At 47.5% G+C, this 23,438-nt stretch overlaps 1 protein-coding gene across 1 annotated transcript in view; it reads right to left on the bottom strand.

Annotated features, from left to right (window-relative positions):
- The window catches only part of LOC309567384 (P43 5S RNA-binding protein-like), a gene marked incomplete at both ends in the record, with an annotated part of 130,500 nt that overhangs the window by 30,152 nt on the left and 76,910 nt on the right, over positions 1 to 23,438 (bottom strand). The window contains 3 exon segments of the mRNA XM_082272791.1: positions 2,767 to 2,852; positions 3,930 to 3,940; positions 3,943 to 4,174. Coding sequence (XP_082128917.1) covers positions 2,767 to 2,852; positions 3,930 to 3,940; positions 3,943 to 4,174 — 329 coding nt within the window.

The following is a 23,438-nucleotide window of genomic DNA, read 5'->3' as shown; positions in this document are numbered from 1 at the left end:
GTGCATCTCAAGGATCAGAACATTCAGAGGTATGCGAGATTACAGCCACACACCTACACAGGTTGAACTGGATGGACTATTGTCTTTATTCAACCTCACCTACTATGTAACTATGCAACTATAAAATTTCAGGCTAGCAACCGCAAAATTGTAGGGGTGGTAAAGCCCTCCCCTACCTCTGAGCCAAATTTAGGCCCCTGGACTCATTCAAGGCCCAACCTGTGGCTCCTCAAATTCCCAATCGCAGCTGAACCATAGATTAAACATAGTGGGCCAGGCTAGCCTAAATGTAGGGCCCTGGGGTAGCCAAACCAGTGCCCAGGGGCACAAAGTTTGGCCCAGAGATACTTTATGGGCGCATACATTTGTTTGGGCCAATGCTTCATAATTTTCACAGGAACCTGCATTGGGGTAGATTTTAGCTGACCACAGCAGAATAGTCAAGGGATTCCTATGGTATCCAGCACTCCCAGCTGTGTCGTACGGCCAGGGGGGGGGGGGCACACTCAAGGAGCCCTAAAAAGTTGACCAGGAAATTTTGGGCTAACAAACCAAAATGTTTGGGGTAGTAAAGGAAGGTCCCCACTACCTCTGGGCCAAATATGGGCCCCTCAGTCTGGAAATTTGAGGAGCTACAGCTTGGACCCCAAATGAGTTTAAGACCCTGCCATAGATTAACATAGCAGGCCAAGCTACTATAAATGTAGGGCCCAAACCATGGGGCGGGGGAGGCGGGTATTCATGGCACCATACTTGGCAACCTTATACTAGAGGACCTCCAGTAGCCACACACATTTTTTGGGGGCAATGCCTAATGCTCAGAGACTGGCATGGTTATCAACTTCGGCCAAATACTGCGGAACATAGTACCAATGAAGTGGGGCTTTGCATTACCCATCAGATAGCTAAAGACTATGGGGATTAACTAGTTGCCACCTGGGGCATAGCCCAATGATTGCTACAGCACAGTCAGCCTATTTTGGGAGGACATACAGGGACATCCTCCCAGAATAGCGCTTCCCACGGATTGTGGTAAAGTGCCAATGACAGTGGCCCTTTACCAAGTGATCGCTCCATCCAATGACAGAGCGATCATTTGTCAAACCGCTGCCATGTCGGGTTCTGCTCTCGCACGCTGTACACACCGATCGGCACCACCCCTGCCTCATCCATGCCCACCTGTGCCTCATCATCCAGCCTGTGTCCCCGCCAGAGTGCCCCGGTCAGAGCTGTGTGTTCAGTAATCAGACAATATTCCCACCATTTTCCTACAAGACTCAAATAAGAATCCGCCCAGAAAGAATAGATTTCCGTTGCACACATGCGCAGAGAGCTAGGCAGAATCTGACATTAGATTTTAGTCCCTCCATGCTCTGTCTCGTCAGATAATGCAGCCAACAAACTTCACTTGGCTGTGTCGTCGCACCAGCTGATCTCAGCTGGAGTGACAACATTTACTGAGCATGCACAGTTCGTCGAATGCATTTTTGATGGGAGGCATTATTCGACAGGACACCGGTTTTGCGACTTGCATGAGACAAATATCCAGGCACAGCAGATTCTAGAAGGGTCTGCAGGAAGAGAGGAGGCTCCACCTGTCTCCACTAGAAGTGGTTCTGGTACTGCCAAGTTGAGCTAGAGTACAAAGACTACCCTATTAATGAATTCAACCTCCCTTCCAAAACCTTCCAGATGGTCTGTGCTGACATCAATCAACTTCAGGAAGCACTGCAACAGAAAATGACCATGATCCTATGGCTTGCCTGGGTTTCCAGAGCACAATGCAGAGGCAGGCTGTAGCACACTGGGTAAACAGGAAAGTTCCTGCCAGCATAAGTTTGGAAAGGTCAATCTCCAGCAGCAAGATCAGTCTCCGTTCCTTTGGGCATAGAGAAACCCCAATGTATGCAAGCCATATGACCAAGTTTAGAATCCGAGGACATATTTGAAAAAATGTGGATAGTACCACTTGCGAAGAAGGGGGGGAACGCAAAAACAGTTGCTGCAGACTCTTACATAGTTAGTCAAATTGAAAATTTCATGGGTGTGGTAAGGCACCTGTACACCAACTCTTAGTAGTTAAAGGAAGAACTGAATAAAGATTTTTGAAATTACCTGAAGGACCCAACAATCCAGGCTCACAGAAGTTTGCCAATTTGGCAGACTCCGCATTGCACTCCTTCAAGTGGCAGCAAAAATAGCATATACCTACATAAACACGTTTCTGACCACTGTAGGACCCCCCTCCTGAAAGAGGGAGCACCAGCAGCTCCATCTGTGAGCCAGACTTCCCAGTGAACGAAAGAAAGAACTTCTTCAGGGTGACAAGTTAAGGGAAACCACTGACATGCATGGGGTTTTTTTTTGGGGGGGGGGGGTGTAAGCCAGAGTTTTAACGAGAATCCCACACTGGTGCAAGACACAGATCAGGGGACTCTGGTCTCAATCTGCCTTCTGTTGACCCACAGAATTCACCAACCAGACCCTCTGGCTATACCAAGGTACTGTGTACAGATGTGTGGAATTTTGGGAATAGACAGGGTAGTGAGTAGAAGATTTAAAGCTATCCTAAAGAAAGATAGGAAATGAAGTAACCACCTTGCATTCACAGTTACCCAATACATGCTTGTTTGCTGTAGAAAATGTAACTGTTGAATCTGTGGACAACATTTTGGTTGTGGTAGCAGGTACTTGTAGGTTGCAAAGGTGAAAACTCTGGTAGCAGAGCAGTGGGATGGTATCTATAGCCTCTTTCCTTCTACTAACCCAGTAGATTCCTCCTCTGCAGAGCCTCCCCACAGGACAGTCGACTGGCTAGTTCCAAGTGCTTGCTCAAACATGACTCTAGAAGTCTGCAACAATTTAAATGAATTTGCCTTCAGGAACATTTTGTTACACCCATTTGGCTGAACTGATGGTGCCCATTTGAAACGACCCTTAACAGGTGCAATTTTTATTTTGTGCAAGAGTTTCCATATTGCAAAACAATGCCAAACATTAGTACAGGATACAAATTATGGTGCAACTGTTGAGTATAAACTTCGAGACAGCTCAGAGTTTTCACTTCCCATTGAAGCTATGAAGGAATGCTGAGGGACATACACATCAGGTTGTACTTCTCTGGACTGGATTCTTGCCCAAAAGTGCATCTCCCCACAACCAATCATGTTACTGTTGCAAATTGTCTTCATTTTCTTGCACAGCTTCTTTTCTATATTAAAATTGATCTACAGTTCTGCGAGTGCTATATTAAATTGATCTACAGTACTGTGAGTGCAAGATACCAATGACCAGAATCCCTAGAGAACCATTTCAGGAGGGGGTAAAAAGCAGAGCTTGGGCTTCCAACATGTGGCACCTCCAGGGCCACAAATGCCATGGTTCTAATAGAAAAAGGGAAACCTGCTGCCCAAACCCAAAATGTACACACCCAACCCTGTAGCACCATCTACTAGAATAAAAAAAAAGGAAATGGGGCACTCACACATCACAAATAAAATTTATTAACATCTGACATAACCAGAATAAATAAAAGATTGTCCTCCTGACATGACCACATCATTCTCAGAGCTCTTTGGCAAACAAGGGTTACTCCAAAAAAAAAAAAAAAAACCCACGCAAGACATTTGCTACAAAGAAATCAGGTTAAGCAAAAATATAGGCTCCCTGTAGGAAATGTTCCGACATGAACATTTCAGAGCAAGTCTTATTCCTGGCATTAATTTTCTCAATTATAAGGAAGTCTGCAGGGTCCCCTGCCAGTCTCCATCTTTTATAAACTTAAGCCTAGGTGGAACTCATTTGTCAAATAAATATTATTGCAAACATCCAAGCAGATGTGGTCTAAAGATTTAGAAATCCAAATGCCGCTCGATAAGTTTTAGACACTGATAAAATTAAACAATATATTCATTTTTTCTGCAGCAGACCTTTAGGCCACTTTCTCAGCATGGGCAGATACAAGCTGGAAGAGGTTGCTGAGGTTAACTTCTGGCTCCACAGGCTCCCGTAACAGACGTTCATTGAAGAGTATAGAAAGGTTACTCTCCAGGAGAGTTTTACTTCGGAAGCAAAGTTTCTGATTAAATAGACGACTCAGATCTTCCTCTACTACAGGGAATTGGCAGTGGGCTCCTCTTCTACCCTTCTTTGATGTTTTAAAGTTGAATTTTAGCTGTGGATACATTGCAATGAGTAGAGATCACAATTGGCATAGTTATAATTTCCTAAATTAAGGGTTTATCACAGCCTAAATCACAAACATTCCTATACACAGCTACACATTGCTAGACTAAAGTAATACTAAAATTCTTGTTTTTTGCACAACAAACCTGTTTTACTTGCCTGCTCTGTGAAGTGGTTTGCACAGAGCAGCCCAGATCCTCATTGGGTCCCTCTTTGGCGCTCCTGGCCCATTCCTCCTGTTGAGTGCCCTCACAGCAAGTAGCTTGCTAAGGGGCACCCAAGCTGAGGCTCAGGGTGTCCATTTCAAACACGGAGCTGCAGCTAGGCCCCGCCTCTTCACTTTGGCTCACTGACTTTGACAGCAGTGGGAGCCAATGGTGCTCAGCTGCTGCCTCAGCCAATGAGGAGGCAGAGTCCCAGGCAGCTGAGTCTCTTGCAACATTGCTTGACAGATGGGCTCAGGCAAGTATGAGGGGGGTTGCTGCACACGAGTTTTTTTTAATCCTAAAAGCGGAATTCCAGCCTCAAATACCTTCAACTAAAAATACCCCTAGAATACCAATCCATCGCCCTTTACAGAACCGCTATTCTCATACTTACAAGGTGTACAGTATTGGATCTTAGTCAAAATATTACTTTTAATAACGCTGTCTGGGCGTGGCCATCTTGGATGTGGGCATCTAAAGCCACAGTGTAATCTGCTGTGTCCTTCCTGATTCCAGCCTCCTGGGAGTGATGACAAACCACTCCCAGGATGCAATGCAAAGGCAGAAGTGATGTCAGTGGCCGTGGGAGAAGGAGTACAATCAAAAATTCCCTGAAAATAAGGTAAGGGACCCCTGAAAAAAAATGTAAAAATGCACAATTGTTTATCAGCATAGCGAGCGCTCCAGGAATCACTAAAGTCACAAAATAGGCCGGAACTCCGCTTTAATGCATGAAGATAAAAACCTTCTGCCTTTACAACCACTATGCCAGTACCGCTCAATCTTCTGCTTCCCATCTACCTGGGGCAGATGGGAATTTCGTTAGTCACTCACCAAGAACCAGCTGGCAGATACATGCCTGCAAGGGTGGGATGGAAAGAGTTTCCTCACAGGTTTGCATTCTTACAAAAAAAAAAAAAAAAAAAAAAGCCACACACCAGGTTCCATGTGTACCAGGATAAAATATAATAAAATGAAAAAAATGTTTCAGCTTGCAGGGCTGCCTCTATTGGACACCTTAAAAAGGAGTTGTAAAGGCAGAAAGTTTTTTTATCCTAATGGATTAAGATAAAGCCTTCTATGTGTAGCCGCCGTCCTAGCACCCCCTAATATTTACCTGAGCCCCACCTCTATCCAGTGCAGTCAACGAGTCCCCAGAAATCTCCCTCCTGATTGACAGTAGCGGGAGTCAATGCTGCTGTTGTCTCAGCCAAAGTCAGTTAAGCCAATCAGGAGAGAGAGGAGGCAAGGCTGAATGGCAACTCTGTATCTGAATGGACACACAGAACTGCAGTTCAGCTTGCTATGGGGGTATCTGAGCAGCTTGCTGTGGAGGCACTGAACAGGAGCAGCAAAGAGGGACCTGAGAAGGAGGATCCGAGTTCCTCTGCAAAGCCACTGCGCAGAGCAGGCAAGTTTAATTTTTTTTTTGCCATAAAAAAAGACTTTACAAATCACTAAATTAAATTGGGGTACTCAAGACTGATACTGCTGGCCCTGACACCCCACTTCATAGGGTATGGAATACCCTGTATTCCATGTGTTCTATCCTTCATAGGGTATGGAATACCCTGTATTTCAGGTGTTCTACCCTTCATAACAGACAGACTTACTGTAAAAAAAGTTTGAAAGACGTGGGGTAGTAAGGCATTTTGTACATTATGCAGTGGTTTGTCCTGGAGGAAAAGAAATGTTTGCACATTTCATGATCACAAAAGAAATTCATGCCATTTAAAATCTTAGTGTAGCACCCTCCTAGGTACCGGTAGGTGCTAGGAAAAGCACATATGTGGCCCTGTCTGCTTATCAGGGAGGCCCGATCAGTCAGGCTGTCATGTGTTCCCAGGTGTGGTCTGTTGAGACTGTATCCAATGAGGGATCTTGGACAGTGGAGGAAACCTGGCCAATAGCACACCAGGGCTTATATCTGTCTCAGTGGGTGGAGTTTGCCGCAATGCACCCTGGGATTGGGTATAAGCCTGAAGGGAGCACGTGACAGCGGGTCTTTGGCGAAGAGTCCCAGGAGGAGGCTGACGTCTCTCTCCTCCTGTCAGAGCAAGTGAGGGTGTCTTGGGCGGTCGGCCTAGAGGACCGGAGGCTGAGGAGAGATAGAGAGAGAGATCGAGATAGAGAGAGGGATAGAGATAGAGATATAGAGAGAGATGAAGTGTTCAGCCGTGTATTCAAGTAGCTACCTCTGCAGGAGTGCTTAGGGGAGCTTGAAGAGTACTCCAAGGCTGGCCATACACTATACAATTTTCTTATTCAATTTCCTTTAGATTTACCTTAAACTATGTAGTGCAAGGGCCTGTCTGATTACATACAAATTGAAAGTGTTTAGGTTTGACCCCAAATCACATGGTTTTGGTAAATCTAAAGCAAAGTTGAACAAGAAAATTGTATAGTGTATGGCCAGCCTTAGTAAGCAGTCCCGAGTAAATTCAGCGTTAACAGGCATCTGGCCAGCAGTAACCAGCATTGATAGGCGTTCAGCCAGCGCCAACAGCAATATTCAAGTGTCCCTGCTAAATTCAGTTCAAGGAGTATCCCACTCATCCCTTCGCTTATCCAAGTTAGGAAATCAATACAAAAACCCAAAGATACTGGACTGGTCATTGTCTCAATGCTCACACTTGGTGAAACATGCTCAGAGGTACTGTTGTTGCACCCGGTGACCCACAGCCAGCAAAACGGCTGGGAATTGTGCTACATAAGAAATATCACTAGATTTATCAAAGAAAAGCCATGCTACATGGCTCATTTGACAATGATCAGTTTCATGTTACCAGGTGTAGAGGTGCCATATTGCAACAGTATGACCAAAATTTACTGAGTCACCATTCAGGATTACAAAGTGCTCTTACTTATTACAAATCTTTGAAAGACTGGCATTTGGGATATGTGTGAACACATGACTGACCTGACAGGTGTAACTAGAATCTTTCCGAGCCCTGATGCAAGAAACAATGAAGGCTCCCCCCAACCTACTGGTCACCGGGCTCTTATGGTTCCACAGTGGGACCCTTACACAGGGGCAGACTGACTGGTCAGTCGTTTTGGCCGTGGTCCATTGCACAAGCAGGGAGTCCTGTGAGGACCAGAGCGAAAGAAAGGGTTTACTGTACACTGTTCAAAAGAGGCCCCTGCTAAGTCCCATTATACTCTTTGTAGTCTCTAATGGGTCCTGGAGGGGACCCTTTCTAACAGACTGTCTAATGGACACTAGTCTCAAATGGGACCGGGGGGGGGTCTTTTCTCTTACAAAGGAGTATATTGGGACCTGGACTGGGGGGGGGGGGTCTCTAACAGACTAACAAAGGCCCAAAAGGTGTCCATTATAGAGACCCTCCTCCAGGTAGTCTCGAATGGGGCCTGGAGGGGACGGTTTCTAACTGACTCTAATGGACACAGGGGGGCCTTTGTTAGAGGTACCCCTCTAGGGCCCTTTGGAGTTGCCTGCTTCACTTCCTGTATTTGTTTGTAGAATAAAGAGATTGGGGGAGGATCCCAGGGAAATCTCCTAGGGGAGTATCCGTTTGAGTGCATTAAAACACTGTAGGTTTTTCAATAAGATTGCTTTTTGACCCATACATACCCACGAGTACACCCCCTCACATTTTTGTAAATTCTTCCCCCCATGCGACAACACTGAAGAAATTACACTTTGTTATTTTAAGAAAACAGCACATTTACTGTTATACAAGCTGTACACTCCCTACTTTACATTGTAGCAGCCATTAATGTCTAAACTGCTGGCATCAAAAGTCAGTACACCTCAGTGAAAAATGTCCAAATTGGGCCCAAAGTGTCAATATTTTGTGTGGCCACCATTATTTTCCAGCACTACTTTAACCCATTGGGCATAGAGTTCACCAGAGATTCACAGGTTTCCACTGGAGTCCTCTTCCACTCCTTCATGACATCAAAGAGCTGGTGGATGTTAGAAACCTTGCGCTCCTCCACCTTACATTTGAGCATGCCCCACAGATGCTCAATAGGGTTTAGGTCTGAAGCCATGCTTGGCCAGTCCATCACCTTTACCCTCGGCTTCTTTAGCAAGGCAATTGTCATTTTGGAGGTGTGCTTGGGGTCATTATGATGGAATACTGCCCTGTGACCCAGTCTCCAAAGGGAGGGGGATTATGCTCTGCTTCAGTATGTCACAGTACATGTTGGCATTTATGGTCCCCTCAATGAACTGTAGCTCCCCAGTGGCGGCAGAATTAATGCCGCCCCAGACCATGACACTCCCACCACCATGCTTGACTGTAGGCAAGACACTTGTCTTTGTACTCCTCACCTGGTTGATGCCACACGCTTGACACCATCTGAACCCAATAAGTTAATCTTGGTCTCAGACCACAGGACATAGTTCCAGTAATCCATGTCCTTAGTCTAAGTGTAAATCTCTCGCTCTAATAAAATATAAAGGTGCTAGTAATGTCACAATAACTGATGATGAACTGCTGCAACTTAGAATATATCAAATCCTACACAAAGTTGCGCATTAATAGGGAGCAAATTAAAAATATCAGAATACCATAACCAAGCATATAAGCAATGTAAGAATCTTTCAAGAATAAGCCTAAAAGCAAAAATTTAAAATGTGAAAAAAATACATAGAAACTAAGACACTATAAATGTGTACATAAAAAGTCCTACAATGTGCTCAAAGCGCTCACTGCCTATCAATGAGCAGAGAGACACGATTAAATCACAAAGTCCCAGAATGTGCTTTAAGCACTCTTGCTAACAGCATAATCCTGGATGTGATCCATTCAATCATTCAAGTCCCCTATATGTTCTCCAGGTGTGGCTCCCATGGATAAAACTCCAATCACCTTGCTAAACCACCACCAATGTGCAATACCACTCCCATTAGATGGTTTTTACCAGAAATGGTTGCGCCCCCCCCCCCCCACCCCACATTCTCATGGTGTAAGCATACGCATTTTGGGATAGCTGTATCAGTAGTCCTCTCAGGGTTAAAAAGGTACACAGAGGGTCCTCTTCAGTGGCGGCTGGTGCTCAAATTTTTTGGGGGGGCGCAAACAAAAATGTAATCGGCATTGCTTCGCGGCAAAAAACACAGTAAAAAAAAATTGCATACCAGGATGGGAAATTATATTTTAATTGTTGCTTCTGGGCCATCAAACAGGAAGGCGAGATTAGGAAATGGATGTTCGCTAAACTCTTCCCTCAGCCTGGCGCTACCTGCCACGCCGGTCCCGGGTCTGTCCATGGCTGCACAGAGCCGATGTGTGGGAAGAGGAAAGTGGCCGGCGCTAACAGTGGTGTGTGGTAGCGATCTGGTGGCTGCACTGCTACTGGATTGTTTGATAGCCAGCAGTTAGCATGACCGATTCACATATACCAAGTGAGATGCCTTCTTTTAGGTCTTGGGGCCATAAAAATGCACAGCTGAGCCGCATTCACCATCATTCAATTACTCCCCCTTATGGTGCAAATGCACTGCCACCATCATAGGTAGTATTACACACCCCCAGTGGATGACGCCATTGGGAATGTGTACAAGATTCCCTATCACCACTGTCCTACTGCATATGATGGTGGCAGTGTCTTTTGAGCATATAGGCGAGTGGTTGGGTGGCGGTAAATGCAACTCAGCTGTGCGTTTTTCCTGTTCCAAAAACATGTGAAAAAAAAGACCTAAAAGCAAGCATCTAACTGTGTAGCCGTCTGCACTCATTTGCCACATGCAATACAACAGGTGCTGGATCTTTCTGTACTACCTTCGATAATGATATAGAAGTGCTCTGAAGTTCACTTGCCTGCCTGTGCATTAGGATCCATGTGCTGGGCTGTCAGCAGCATCCCTGTCCTGTCACCTCTGGCCACGAGTGTACAGCCTCTGCCTCCTCCCCACTCAGAACAGAGAAAGGTAGATCACTCCACCAGGGAAAAGCAGTGAGTGGCTGGCTGAGAATTTAGCAACAAAAGCCAGTGGCGGCTGGTGCTCAAAATTTTGGGGGGGGGCGCAAAAAGAAAAATGTAATGGGTATTGCTTTGCGGCAAAAAACGAAAAAAAATTGCGTGACTTTGAGGTCCCCTGCCAGCACAAATCCCCCCCAATCCCTCCACAAACCCCTGCCAGTTAACTTCCCCACTGGCATGAATGGATGAACACATGGATGGAGAGCTGGAGACAGATAGATGGATGGAATGGAGACAGATAGATTGATAGATGCATGGTTTTGAAGAGCCGACGGTCAGCGCTCTTGGCAGAGCCAAGATCAGAGCACACACAGCCAGTGGCGTAGCGTGGGTTGTCAGCACCCGGGGCAAGGCAAGTAATTTGCGCCCCCTAACCCGCGGGATTTTAGCACTCGAGTCTCTGAAACCCTTACCCCCCAAGCACATGTATTGTTTGTTATGAAAATACTGATGTAATTACTAATTAAAGTAAAATGCATCTAAATACAGGTTTGAATGACCTTTCAATGCAGAGAGACCAGCGTGCCCTCTTTCAATGCAGAATGACCAGCATGCCCCCTTTCAATGCAGAATGACCAGGTGATTAAAAAAAAAAAAAAACCCCACTCTGACAGCACCAGGCTGCTGACTTACTCGCTGCGAAATTGACCGAGCAGTGAGGAGAGGCAGCATAGGAGAGGCTTGGCTTCAGGGGAGGACTGGGCCGGGGGACAATTGCCCCCCGGGCCACTCTGATGCCCCATAAAAAAGGCTGCATCGCTTCTGCCACCGACATGCTGGTGGTGAAGAGAAGTAAAAAGTCCCCACTGCTGACCAACTGAGTGCAGGATAAAGTCAAGGACAGAGCGCTGCCCTCTTTCCCCTCCCCCCCCCCCCAGCATGGATGGTGTAAGCTGTGTCTGAGCAGAGACCAGTTCTATGCCCCACTGGAGACTCTCCTCTTCCAGCCAGCCCTGACAGAACTGTCTCAGCTCCCCCCTGCTGGCCAGGTGGGGAAACCAGATTCGGCTGGTGAGTAGAGGGTACCTGGAAGCGGAGCTTCAGCCTGGAATGGGGGTCAGGAGAAGGCCTGGGAAGAGTGGGAGGGGGGGCTGAGTTGCTGCACCATGGGCCTCTGGTTTGTACTTGCCCCCTGGGCTGAAAGTTGCCAGTCAGCCCCTGCTTGGCTTGCAACGCCATCCCACCCTACACCAATGGACAGGTGAGGGACAGTCCAGCCCCGCCATTTTCAGCCATAGGGCGGCCGCACTGGACATGTCCCAGCCTAAAGATGGAGGCAGCCGCAGACAGTGTGTGAACTGTGTATGTCAGAGTCAGACAGACAGAGTGACACTGCAGATGCGCCCCCCCCAGATGTTGCGCCCGGTGCGGCCGCCCCCCCCTGCACCCCCCACTGCACACAGCACAGCACAGTAGCACACTGAGACATGCAGCCTGCAGGGGGACTCGGAGAGAACGGGAGGCTGTAGATCGGCTGCAGAGGGAGAGAGCCGCTTGTCAGCTGCCGGGCCCCACTGACTTAAACTGAAGGAGCATGCCCTGGGAAAAGCAACGATGAATGTTTTATGGAGCTGGCTGGATCAGGGATTGAGAGGTGATGTTTTGGGATCATGTGGTTTCACTGCCCCGGCTGGCACTGGACTGTCTGAGACGTCCACGCTGCTCCTCCTCGCTCTGAGTCTGACGGCGGGTGGGAAGCGAGTTAGTCAGTGACCGACGCACGCACCGCCCCCACCACGACGTCAGACGGGATGTCCTGAATGATTGGTCCAGGCTGGAGTCTGGACCAATCACAGGACTAGAATGTAGAAGTGTGGAGCTTGCGCCCTGATGACACCCAGAAGGCCGCCAATCTGCGCCTCTGCTCTCTCCACGTGGGATGCCAAACTCCATCCCCCCATAGACTTCAATAGGTCCGGCGCCCCTAGTTGGCTTTAAAAGATTTTTTTTGAAGATGCTGACGGCCGCCACTGAAAAGCACAGTAGAGCCGGTGTCGCATCGAATAATGCCTCCCGTCGAAAAATGCATCCAACTTCTGCGCATGCTAAGTGACGCAACTCCAGCTGACTGGTCCGATCAGCTGTGCTGGTGGTGACGACACTGACATGCGCAGTTTGTTGGATGCATTATCCGACGGTAGACAGAGCGGAGGAGAGAGAATCCCATTGTCAAGATTCTGCCTTGTGTGTATGCTAATGTGAGAAATGGCGGGAATATTGTCTGATTAGAGAACAGTCACACAGCTCTTATCGGGGCACATTAAAGGAGACCTCTGACCGCATTATTAAAGGGGACCTCTGACCGCAATATTAAAGGGGAACTTTAACCGTGGCTCATACAGGGGAACTCTGACTGGAAGACAAAGGGGATCTCTGACTGGGACACTGGATGTAAAGGGGCACTCTGATGGGGACACACTGGATGTAAAATAGGACCCTGGATGGGAGAAGGGATGAGTGGGATACTCCTTTAAGTCAACTATGCACAATTTGGCGGAGACACTTAAAAAGTACTGTTTGACGCTGGCTGAATGCCCGCCAACGCTGATTTGAGGCTGGTTAACGCTGACCTATTCTTGTAACTGAGCTTCAACTAAAGAAATCCTCTTAGCTGCCTTGGTACTCCTTCCTGAGGTAGCTACTCGTACACTTTTGCTGCACTGCTGAACGCTTCAGGGCCCACACTGGCGCCCCCTTTCACTCCCTTATCTTCAGGGCTTAACACTTGGCACCCCCTTTCTATGCCACAACTACCGGTTAGCAGGCTCCTGGATCCCTTTGACCTTCCAGAGTGGCCTCCTATCCTAGGCAGACCCCTGGGAAGTTTTGAGTACTCCCAACACTGTTTTTCCTGAAAACTTCTGCCCAGCAGCTCCACTCGGTCAGAAACCACCTAGGACACCTTCAACCTGACGAGGAGTGACAGCTGTCAGCCTCCTCCTGGGAGTCTACTTCCCCCAAAGACGCTCCGTCACATGCTCCCGCCAGGTTTATACCCAATCCCAGGGTGCATTGTGGCAAACTCCGCCCACTGGGACAGCTATAAACCCTGGTGCACTATTGGCCAGGTTTCCTCCACCATCCAACAAGAGCCCTCAATGTATACAGTGGGGAGACTCCCCAGACTCAGACCACACCTGGGAACACATGACAGCCCAACTGATCAGGCCCCCCTGATAAGCAGACAGGGCCACATATATACTTTTCCTAGCACCCACCTAGGAGGGTGCTACATTACTATAGGTGAAGTCACAGTAGGCGAACTATGAGGGGCCAGGGTCCCAAATTTGGCACAGATATAGGAGAGGTCTCTGGGGGCCTCTAGTATCCCTGTGCCAATTTTGATGCCCCTATCCCCCAGGGGTTAGGTCAGCTTGGTGCAGTATGGCAAGCTTGGCAGTGGCACATTTGCAAGGCCAAAGCTCAGGCCCTGAACATGTCCGGGGGTTCCAAAGTTGACAGGCAGGTAGGGGAGGTTTACCATTACCATCCCAAAAATGTTGGGAGTCATTAGCCCAAAATATCTTTGTCAAATTTTTATGGGGTCACTTTAGGAGCATATGGCTGCCAGTCAATACCACAAAGCAGGGAGTGCTGGGTACCATATTAATCCCCATAGTCTTAAGTAATGCTAAGCCCCACTTCACGGATAACTATGTTCTGCACCATTTGGCCAAAGTCGATCCCCATGGCAGCCCATGTAAAAATGAAGCATTGCCACAAAAAATTTGTGTGGCTCCTAGATGGCCTCTTGTATTAGTTTGCCAAGTATGGTGCCCTTAACCCTCGTGGTTAAGCACCCCAAATTTATAGTAGCTTGACCCGCTATGTTAAACTTTGGCACGGTCGTAGTCTGGACATTTGAGGGACTGAAGCTCTGGCCCCGAATGAGTCTGGGGGGACATATTTGGCAAGGAAGTAGGGGAGGTCTCCCTTTACCAAACATTTTGGAGTCACTAGCCCAAAATTTCCTGGTCAACTATTTCCAGGGCCCTCGAGTGTTTGTGGCCCTCGGCCCGTTATGGAGCAGGGAGTGCTGGGTATCGCAAGAATCCCTGGACTCTGCAGTTCCCGTTTTCCATAGTGGTTAGCCAAATCGACCCCTTTGCAGGTCCCTGTAACAATTAAGCTTTGGTCCCGAAAAATGCATGTGGCCCCTGGGTATCCTATATCTCTGAGCCAAGTTTCAGACCCCTAGCCGCCAGGGTTCAGGTACCACGAGGCCCATCATTTAAGTCAGCTTGGTGCAGTATGGCAATCTTTGAAGGCACAGTTGCAGGGCCCCAGCTTGGGCACCAAACAAGTCCAGGGGACCATATTTGGCACAGTGGTAGGGGAGATCTTCCTTTACCACTCGTAAAATGTTGGAGTAACTAGCCTGAAATTTTCTGGTCAACTTTTTCTGTTGCCTCTTGGGACTGTGTGGCCCTCAGGCAGTACGGTGGAGCAGGGACTGGTGGGTGCCATAATAATTAAGCCTGTCCTCATGAAAATTAGGCATTCGCCACAAAAAAAAAAAAAATGTGTGTGGCCCCTGGGGGTCAGCTTGTATCCCTGTACAAAGTTTGGTGCCCATAACCCTCGTGATTTGGGTACCACAGGGCCCTAAATTGATGGTAGATTGGCCCGCTAGTTAATCCATGGCTTGGTCACAGGTGGGAATTTGAGCGGCCACAGCTCGGGCCCCGAAAGAGTCCAGGCTCCCACAGCATGAGGCCATGGACATGTTTGGGGCCTTAGCTGTGGCCCCCTCAAAATTCCCTACTGCGCCATATATTAACATAGGCTAGCCCAAACTAGCCAAAGTGTAGGGCCCCACGGTAGCGGAACGATTTTGCCAAGGGGCACCAAACTTGGTACAGGGTTACTAGAGGACCCCCAGGGGCCACAACATTTTTTAGGGGCCAATGCTTAATTTTCATGGGGACCTGCATGGGGGTGGAATTTGCCCAACCACCGCAGGACACAGGAACTGCAAAACCCCGCTCTGCAAATACTGTTAAATAGCCAAGAGTCCAGAGATCCCTGCAGTACACAACAATCCCCACTCCGCAGTAGCGCCCGAGGGCCACACACTCCCAAGAGGCCCCCTAAAAAGCTGACCATAAAACTTCAGGCTAGCAACCTCAAAATTGTAGAGGTGGTAAAGGAAGACCTTCCCTACCTCTGTGCTAAATTTGGGCCCTGGACTGATTCAGGGCCCAATCTGTGGCCCCTCAAATTCCCGATGGCAGCTGCACCATAGATTAACATAGTGGGCCAGGCTAGCCTAAATGTAGGGCCCTGTGGTAGCTGAACCACGGTGCCCAGGGGCACCAAGTTTTGCACAGGGATGCTATATGATCCCCAGAGGCCACATACATTTGTTTGGGGCCAATGCTTAATTTTCACAGGGACCTGCATTGGGGTAGACTTTAGCTGACCACTGCAGAATAGTCGAGGGATTCCTGCAGTATCCAGCACTTCCTGCTATGCCGTACAGCCCAGGGACCACATACTCTCAAGGGGCCCAGAAAATTTTGGGCTAACAAAGCCCAAGATGTTTGGGGTGGTAAAGGAAGAACCCCCCTACCTCAGTGCCAAATATGCACCCCCCCTGGACTCATTTGGGGTCCAAGCTGTAGCCCCTCAATCTCCAGACTAAGACCCTGCTATAGATTAACAAAGCAGGCCAAGCTACTATAAAATGTAGGGCCCAAACCACGGGGGTTCAGGGCACCATACTTGGCAAACTTATACTATACTAGAGGACCTCCAGTAGCTACACACATTTTTTGGGGGCAATGCCCAATTTTCACAGGGACTGGTATGGTGATTGAGCTTGGCCAAATATTGCGGAACATAGGTAATGCAAAGCCCCGCTTCACGGACTCTACTGGATAGATAAGACTATGGGGGATTACCTACTTGCCGACCGGGGCATAGCCCAATGATGGCTACAGCGCGGTCAGCTTATTCTGTCCTCCCAGAATTGCGCTTCCCGCGGATTGTGTTAAATGGCCAATGTTAGTGGCCCTTTACCACGTGATCGCTCTATCCAATGACGGAGCGATCATTTGTCAACAGACCCCTGCATGTCCGGTACAGCTTCATGCTGTACACACTGATCGATACCACCCCTGCCTCATCCATGCCCTATTTACACCCACATGTGCCCCATTCTTGCCCATCTGTGCCTCTCAGTGCAACATCAGCGTGTGCCTCATCATGCAGCCCATGTCCCCACCGCCATTCAGCCTGTGTCCCCGCCATCATGCAGCCCGTGTCCCTATCAGAGTGCCCCTTTACATCCAGTGTGTCTCGTCAAGAGTGCCCCTATGTGCCCCGGTCAGAGGTCCCCTTTAATGTGCCCCGATAAGAGCTGTGTAACTGTTCTCTAATCAGACAATATTCCCGCCATTTCTCACATTAGAATACACTGTAATCCGATCCGTCCCGATAGATTGTCAGATTCTGCCTCGCTCTCTGCACTATCATATTCTCTCCCCTCTGCTCTCTGTCTACCGTTGGATAATGCATCCGGCAAACTGAGCATGTCAGTGTCGTCACCGCCAGCACAGCTGATCGGACCAGTCAGCTGGAGTGATGTCACTTCCTGAGCATGCGCAGAAGTTGGATGCATTTTTCGACAGGAGGCATTATTCAACACGACACCTGCGAGCCGAAAATGAGAAAAAAAAAAAAAAAAAAAAAAATAGTCCCCTCTCTGCTTTTGCCTCCTGCTGGACTGATAGGGCCCAGAGAAATGTACTTTAAGTCCTGCTATGCCTAGGAAGTGGAACCTGGCTGAATCTAGTTCTGTTCTGAGTGGAACCTGTCTTATTAAAACCACTGTATAGTCTTGGCCACCGGGCTGCAGCCCAGTTTCAGGGTCTTGGCAATCTTATAGCCTAGGCCATCTTTATGTAGAGCAACAATTTTTTTTCAGATCCTCAGTTATTTGCCATGAGGTGCCATGTTGAACTTCCAGTGACCAGTAAGAGTGATAACACCAAATGAACCCCTGCTCCCCATTCACACCTGAGATCTTGTAAGACTAATTAGGCTCCTTTCACACAGTAAGTCCGTCAAACGGACTCCGCTTTTCTCAGCGGGGGGGGGGGGGGTTGATCCGCTGATCCCCTGCTGAGCAGGAGAATGACAGCTGTTCTCCACGCTGTGTGCGGAGACACAGCTGTCACAGCCCCATAGATCTCTATAGAGGAATGGGATGGGAACGGACCGTCTGTCCGTTCTCATCCAATCGACGGATGGAAAATAAGATTTCCATCCGTCCAGATTTGACGGATCGGATGTCAGCGGACAGGTCTCCGCTGACATCCGATGCCCCATAGAGATGCATGGGGGGGGGGACCGTTCAGATCCGCCAAAAAAAAAAAAAAAAAAAAATGGACAGGCGGATCTAACGGTCCGCCTGTGTGAAAGGGGCCTTAGTCACATGACACTGAGGAGGCTAATGGCTAATTTGGACATTCACTTAGGGGTGTACTCCCTTTTGTTGCCAGTGGTTTAGACAATGGCTGTGTGGAGTTATTTTGAGGGGACAGTAAATTTACACTGTTATACAAGCTGTACACTCACTACTTTACATTGTAGCAAAGTAATTTCTTCAGTGTTGTCACATGAAAAAAAGATATTTACAAAAAATGTGAGGGGTGCACACAAATACATTTTTTTTTTTACTTCCAACACTATTGTCATTGCCTTTAGTCATCTGCAAAATGTAGGCTCGGGGCCTGATAGGGGGCCCTTACTTTATTTGGTCCGGGGGCCCTGCTGTGTTGGCACCCTGCGAGCTGTCAAAAGAAGCAAAACAATTGGTCCCAATGAAGGATTGAGGCCATAGAAGGCGGTTACTTACCTAGGACTAAACTGGCTTGGACACCATTATCCATCTATTAGCAACCAATGGATGCAAGCGCTGATCAGTGTGTTCCAGCAGGGGGGGGGGGGGGTTTGCAGTCCCCATCAGTACAGCAATCTCCCCCGCTGAGCTATTGTGTTACAACATTGCATAGTTAGTACAGCAACCTAAGTTATGTTTTTCATTCAGCCACTGAATTGGGAAAAATAAAAATATAGCAAAAACAGGGGCACCGCCATCTGGGTGTAGCATTTATTAAAACATGGAAAATTACCAGCAATATGCACTCACTTGTTACGTAAAGTACATGGGCACATCAGTAACTGCGTGGAACACACTACTGTCCAAAACTTGCATGCTCCAGGGGAGGTGGAGGGTTAGGCCAACAGCATGTCAATGGCCATTGACAGAGGCAGATTCCCAGCTCTACCTCTATACCTTGCCCAAGTATATATGCATCCATAGGGCCGCGATGTTGTGAGTTCTTCCCGGCTAACACACATTGGCAGGGGACTATGCCATCCACCTGCCGCTAGGTCCGCCAGTTCCCAACAGTTTGTCACCTTTGGGGCCCCTCTCCCCACGGTAGTGGAATGCCAGGGCCTGGTCATTCTGGCTTTGACTAATGCCCTAGGGCAGAACCATTCCCCTCTATCCATGTCAAAATGTGTTTAATCTGCCAAGTTACATAATGAGTAGGCCATACACTATGGAGAGGAGAGAAAGGACCTAAAGGAGGTGTGGACTAAAGAAGCACTATGGAGGGGGGGTAGAGGGGAGGGCCACTGTCGTCAAGGGGAGAGGTTTCCTGTAAATTCCTTAAGTTTAATACAGTACATGGGCTGGACATTCATACACCCTGAGTAATAGGCCAAAAGCTTTGCCTGTGTCCAATCACCTGAAGGTAGTGGACATCCCCCCCTTCCCTGTCTCCTTGGGCACACCTAAAACCTTACTCCACTATGACTTTAAACAAGCATTACAGAGTAACAGGGGAGATCATGGACTGTGTCCTGTATGCCAAGATAAGGCATTAACAAGCAAGTAACAATTCCTTTTATCCAATTTGTACAGTATACAGGCTGGATCCCCATAGATCCTGGGATGTCTCCAAACAATGAATCAGAAGTGTGGGCAACAAGGCAAACTTAACAGTCCAACAAAACAGAAAAGGGTCAAAAAGGCCTAACTCCATGCTACTAAAAAAAGAACCTTGTTGCCAAAAGCTGCATCCACAGAGGCCTGGACATCCACCTTAGTAGAACTAGATTTTTTTTTTTTTTTTTTTGTGTGCAACTGAAGACCAGGTGGCAGCCTTCTAAAACTGAACAGATGCTTGATTGTGGAATGCCCAGAAAGCTCCACCAGTAGGGTGGAGGGAGCATGCAAGGTTACTGAAGATACAATACTATAGACTCTAGAGTATAGGCTTTTGCAAGGTTTTATCCACCGGGCAAAAGTGGACCTGGAGGAAGCATGGTGTCCTAGTCCCTGCTGGCATGATAAAAAAAAAAAAAGGGGTTTTCTTGGAGTCTGGGGAGGAATGTCAGACTCTGAAAGCTAGACAAGGAGATTGCTTTCCTTGGGATGGTTCAGAGCAGGGCAGAAGGTAGCACCATGTCTTCCTAAGATGGAAGGCCAAAACTGCTTTGAGAGGAGGGTAATGACAAGACTTCTGTCCCTGTAAAAGATTAGGAAGTGTTCCTTAGGAGATGGCAGCTAAAGCCAAAACATCTGACTGATGCCACCAAGGGTCTTTATCCAGCTTCTCAGTAACTGGCTTTATTAGCATTGCTGTTAGACTTGGCCTTTGGACAGCAGTCAGGACTTTTTTTATAAAGAGGCTAGGGGCTGTCCCCTGGGAGTGAGTCTTTGCACCAAGTTCTTCTGGACCCATTTGGTGCAATGAGAACCACCAATTTGTGGGCTTTTTTTCCCCTGCAAGGTGGAAGAACACACAAGATCAAGTGCAAAAGGATTATTGTGCAGTACATTTTTTTTTTTTTACTAAAAGAAGAATGAAAATTCACTTACAAAAAAGAGCTATAAAGGGGCATGTTATACACTGTACTGGCAAGTGACTAGTCAACTCCTCAGAGGCTCAGATGCTGAAGAAGCTGGGCTGGATAGAAAGCACAGCAAACGATGGTATCTCTATCCATCCAGCCTGGCAAGGCTTCTCCAACAGTTCACAAAAAGGATATTGGAGAACTTGAGAAAGTGCAGAGAAGGGCAACCAAACTGAAAGGCATGGAGGAGCTCAGCTATGAGGAAAGAGTATCTGAACTGATGTATTCTCCTGAGAAAAAGGAGGAGCTTAAAGGAGATATGATCAACAGGTTTAAATATGCAAGTGGTCCATATAGTGACCTTCATATACAGTTATTCACTTTAAGGTCATTACAGACAAGGTGGCACTCATTCCATACATGGTGGTTAAATCTTCTCCAGATGTAAAGGCTTCTTCACACTAAGCTGTGAAAATGTGGAACAATCCCTCAAGAGCTGGTTCTGGCCATCTCAGTAGATTTTTTTTTAAAAAGCCCTTGATGCAGTGAGTGAGACGCCCCTCCCCCTTTTTTATTATGGAGGGGGCTATTCCTTATCTTGCACTGATGGAAAGGCGACAGTTTGAGTTTGACTTTGAAGATTAAGACTAAAAAAAAAAAAAAAGAGTGATGGGGCGTTCTACATTTTGAGGGTTTAAATGCCATGAAAAAAAAAAAACAAGTGTTAGACTTACCGGTAACAGGTAGAGAAGACAGACAATCAATTGACAGCTGTATACAAGTCAGCACCCTATCCCTTGTCCCTCAGTTTGTATTAAATTAACTCCCAAAACCAAACCACAAGGGGAATAATTCCCTTTAGGGACTTACCAAATATTCAACATTTTTATCCCTTCCCTTAACTGGGCAGAAATTAGGCTTGCCTTCCTGGAAGGTTCGTGGAAATACATTACCACCAAGTCTACCTTGTTACCCTCAGGTGTGCCATCCTGGAAGGTGAGAGGAGAAATCAAGTAACCGCAGGCCTACCTTAGTGTGGGACCACAGCCTGTAGCACCTTCAAATCTTATGACAGCACTTCTACTCTGTAACGCTTCAAGGGGTTTAACCAGGTGGCTGAACTATAAATCTGTTCCCAGGAGGCCCCTGCCTTCTCAGCCCAAGAGATTGCCAAAGCCCTGGTTAAATGAGCTTTAACCCTTGCTGGTGCAGGAATGCCTGAACTCTCAGGCTAGAGTAATAGCTTGTTTAATCCACCTGGAGGCAAGCTTTATATGCCTGAAGTCCCTTCCTTTGTCCAGACTATAGGATGAAGCTTTACAAGCCTGGAATCCCTTCCTTTGTCCAGAATAAAGAATAAAAATATGGTTGGATCTCCTAAACTTTAACCCTCTGCAGACACCCAAGGAGACATCCGGCAAACCTAAAAAAATAAAAATCACGGTTTAGACAGAGCGCAGAAGTCAACCTGCCATTTTTCTATGAAATAAGGAAGCTACCATCAGTAGATACAATGGGTCCGACCTGAAGGTGACCCTATCAAAGGGTTCTTTTATTGACAAACGTAGGTCCCCCACTATCCGTGGTGATTGCCAACAAAAAAGCCAATTTTAAAGTTAGGAACTTAATGGAAACCTCTATTGGCTCAAACGGGTGTTTAGATAATGCCTCTAACACCCCAGTTCGATCCCACAGCAGAAACCCCTCTTTTAGGACCATGGTAATCAAAAATGCTGCCATCCGCACTTGAAGGGTGCTAAATGCCACCCCTTTTTCTACCCCCCCCCCCCCATACTGGAGGAACACCAGCATTATTGAGCAGAGGTAGAAGTCATTGATTTCAGTTTCCCCCATGTTTAAATGGTTTTCCATACTTTGGAAAGGAACAAGAAAGATTTCTTGTTACAGGTTTCGTGCATAGGAAAAAAAAAAAAAGTATAGATTACTCGGTCAGAGCAACCTTTGAGGATTTGGCGCCCACTAGCCATGCCGTCAACTAGAAGAATTTCGGCCTGGGATGCAATACTGGACCCTGGATGAGAAGATCAGGCAAGACTGGGAGTTCGAGAGGTCACCAAGAGAGCTCAGGGTCGCAAAGCACATCCTCAGCTGCCAAGGTACGTTTAGGAGGGGTGCCCAACGCCTGGCTGATCTTTTACAGAACTCGTGGGATTAGAGCCGGAGAGGGAAGGCATAAGCCAACTTGAGCTGCCAGACCAGAGTCAAAGGAATCCAAGCCCTCTGACTTCCAAGAATCTTACTTTCCTGTTTACCAGTGGCAAAGATCCATTTCTGGATTGCCAAAGTCGAGCCTGAAAAACTTGGTTCAGCTCCAACTCCCCCTGTCTTATTTGCTGGCAACTGAGGAAAAAGCTTCCTGGTATTTCACCCCTTTCATGTGAACTGCTTATATGGAAAGTATTTTCCCTTTGGCCCAGCATCTCCTTGGATAGGTCGAGGATAAGTGTGCATTGGTCCCTCCTTGATTAAAGTACGCCACTGTGGTGGCATGGTCACCAAGGAGGAAGAATTAAAGGTCTCTTGAGAGGAGATGGGCCCACACGATGGCCAGAATGCTTGCCGACATCAGACCTAGACTCTCCCTTCTGAAGCAAGAGGGTGCGCTTATCAGACCTTCCACTGAAGAGACCATCCTCTCCACCTTGTTTTTTGGCAGGAAGAGTGTACTCTAGAGCAGGTCAGAACCATCTTAGGTTACCTGGTGGCCATGAGACGATTTCTCTGTACTTACTACCCAAGGTCTCCAAGACAGAAAGAAGTCTTCACCTGACCAGCAGAGGGACCAGAAATCAGGAATTCTTCTAGGTAGGGAATCAGTTATCCCCTGAAGGTGCAGAAAGGCGACTGCCTTGGCTTGGACCTTTGAAAAAATCCTTAGACTGGCTGCTAGTACAAAAGGGCAGAGCTCTGGACTGCCAATGAAAAACATTTTGGTTACTATCAAACCTCCAGTATGCCTAATGCACTGGCTCAATTGGAACATGTGAATAGGTATCCTTGAGGACCATTGTGAACATAAAGGCCTCCTTTATAAGATGCTTGCATACAAAAAGTAGATACCCTCCATGGAAAACCTTTTATTCCAGGAACCTGTTTAAAAATTCCTGAGAATGAGGGGGTACTTTCCTGAGGTTTTGCAGACAATATGTGGGAGTAAAATCCCTGCAATTGTTGATCCCCATGTACAGGAATCACCAC

Source organism: Pelophylax lessonae, assembly GCF_965119305.1.
Source record: "Pelophylax lessonae genome assembly, chromosome: 11".
In the NCBI taxonomy this organism is placed as follows: Eukaryota; Metazoa; Chordata; class Amphibia; order Anura; family Ranidae; genus Pelophylax; species Pelophylax lessonae.
The sequence above is the reverse complement of the archived record's forward strand: the minus strand, read 5'-3'. Positions and strand labels throughout refer to the sequence as shown.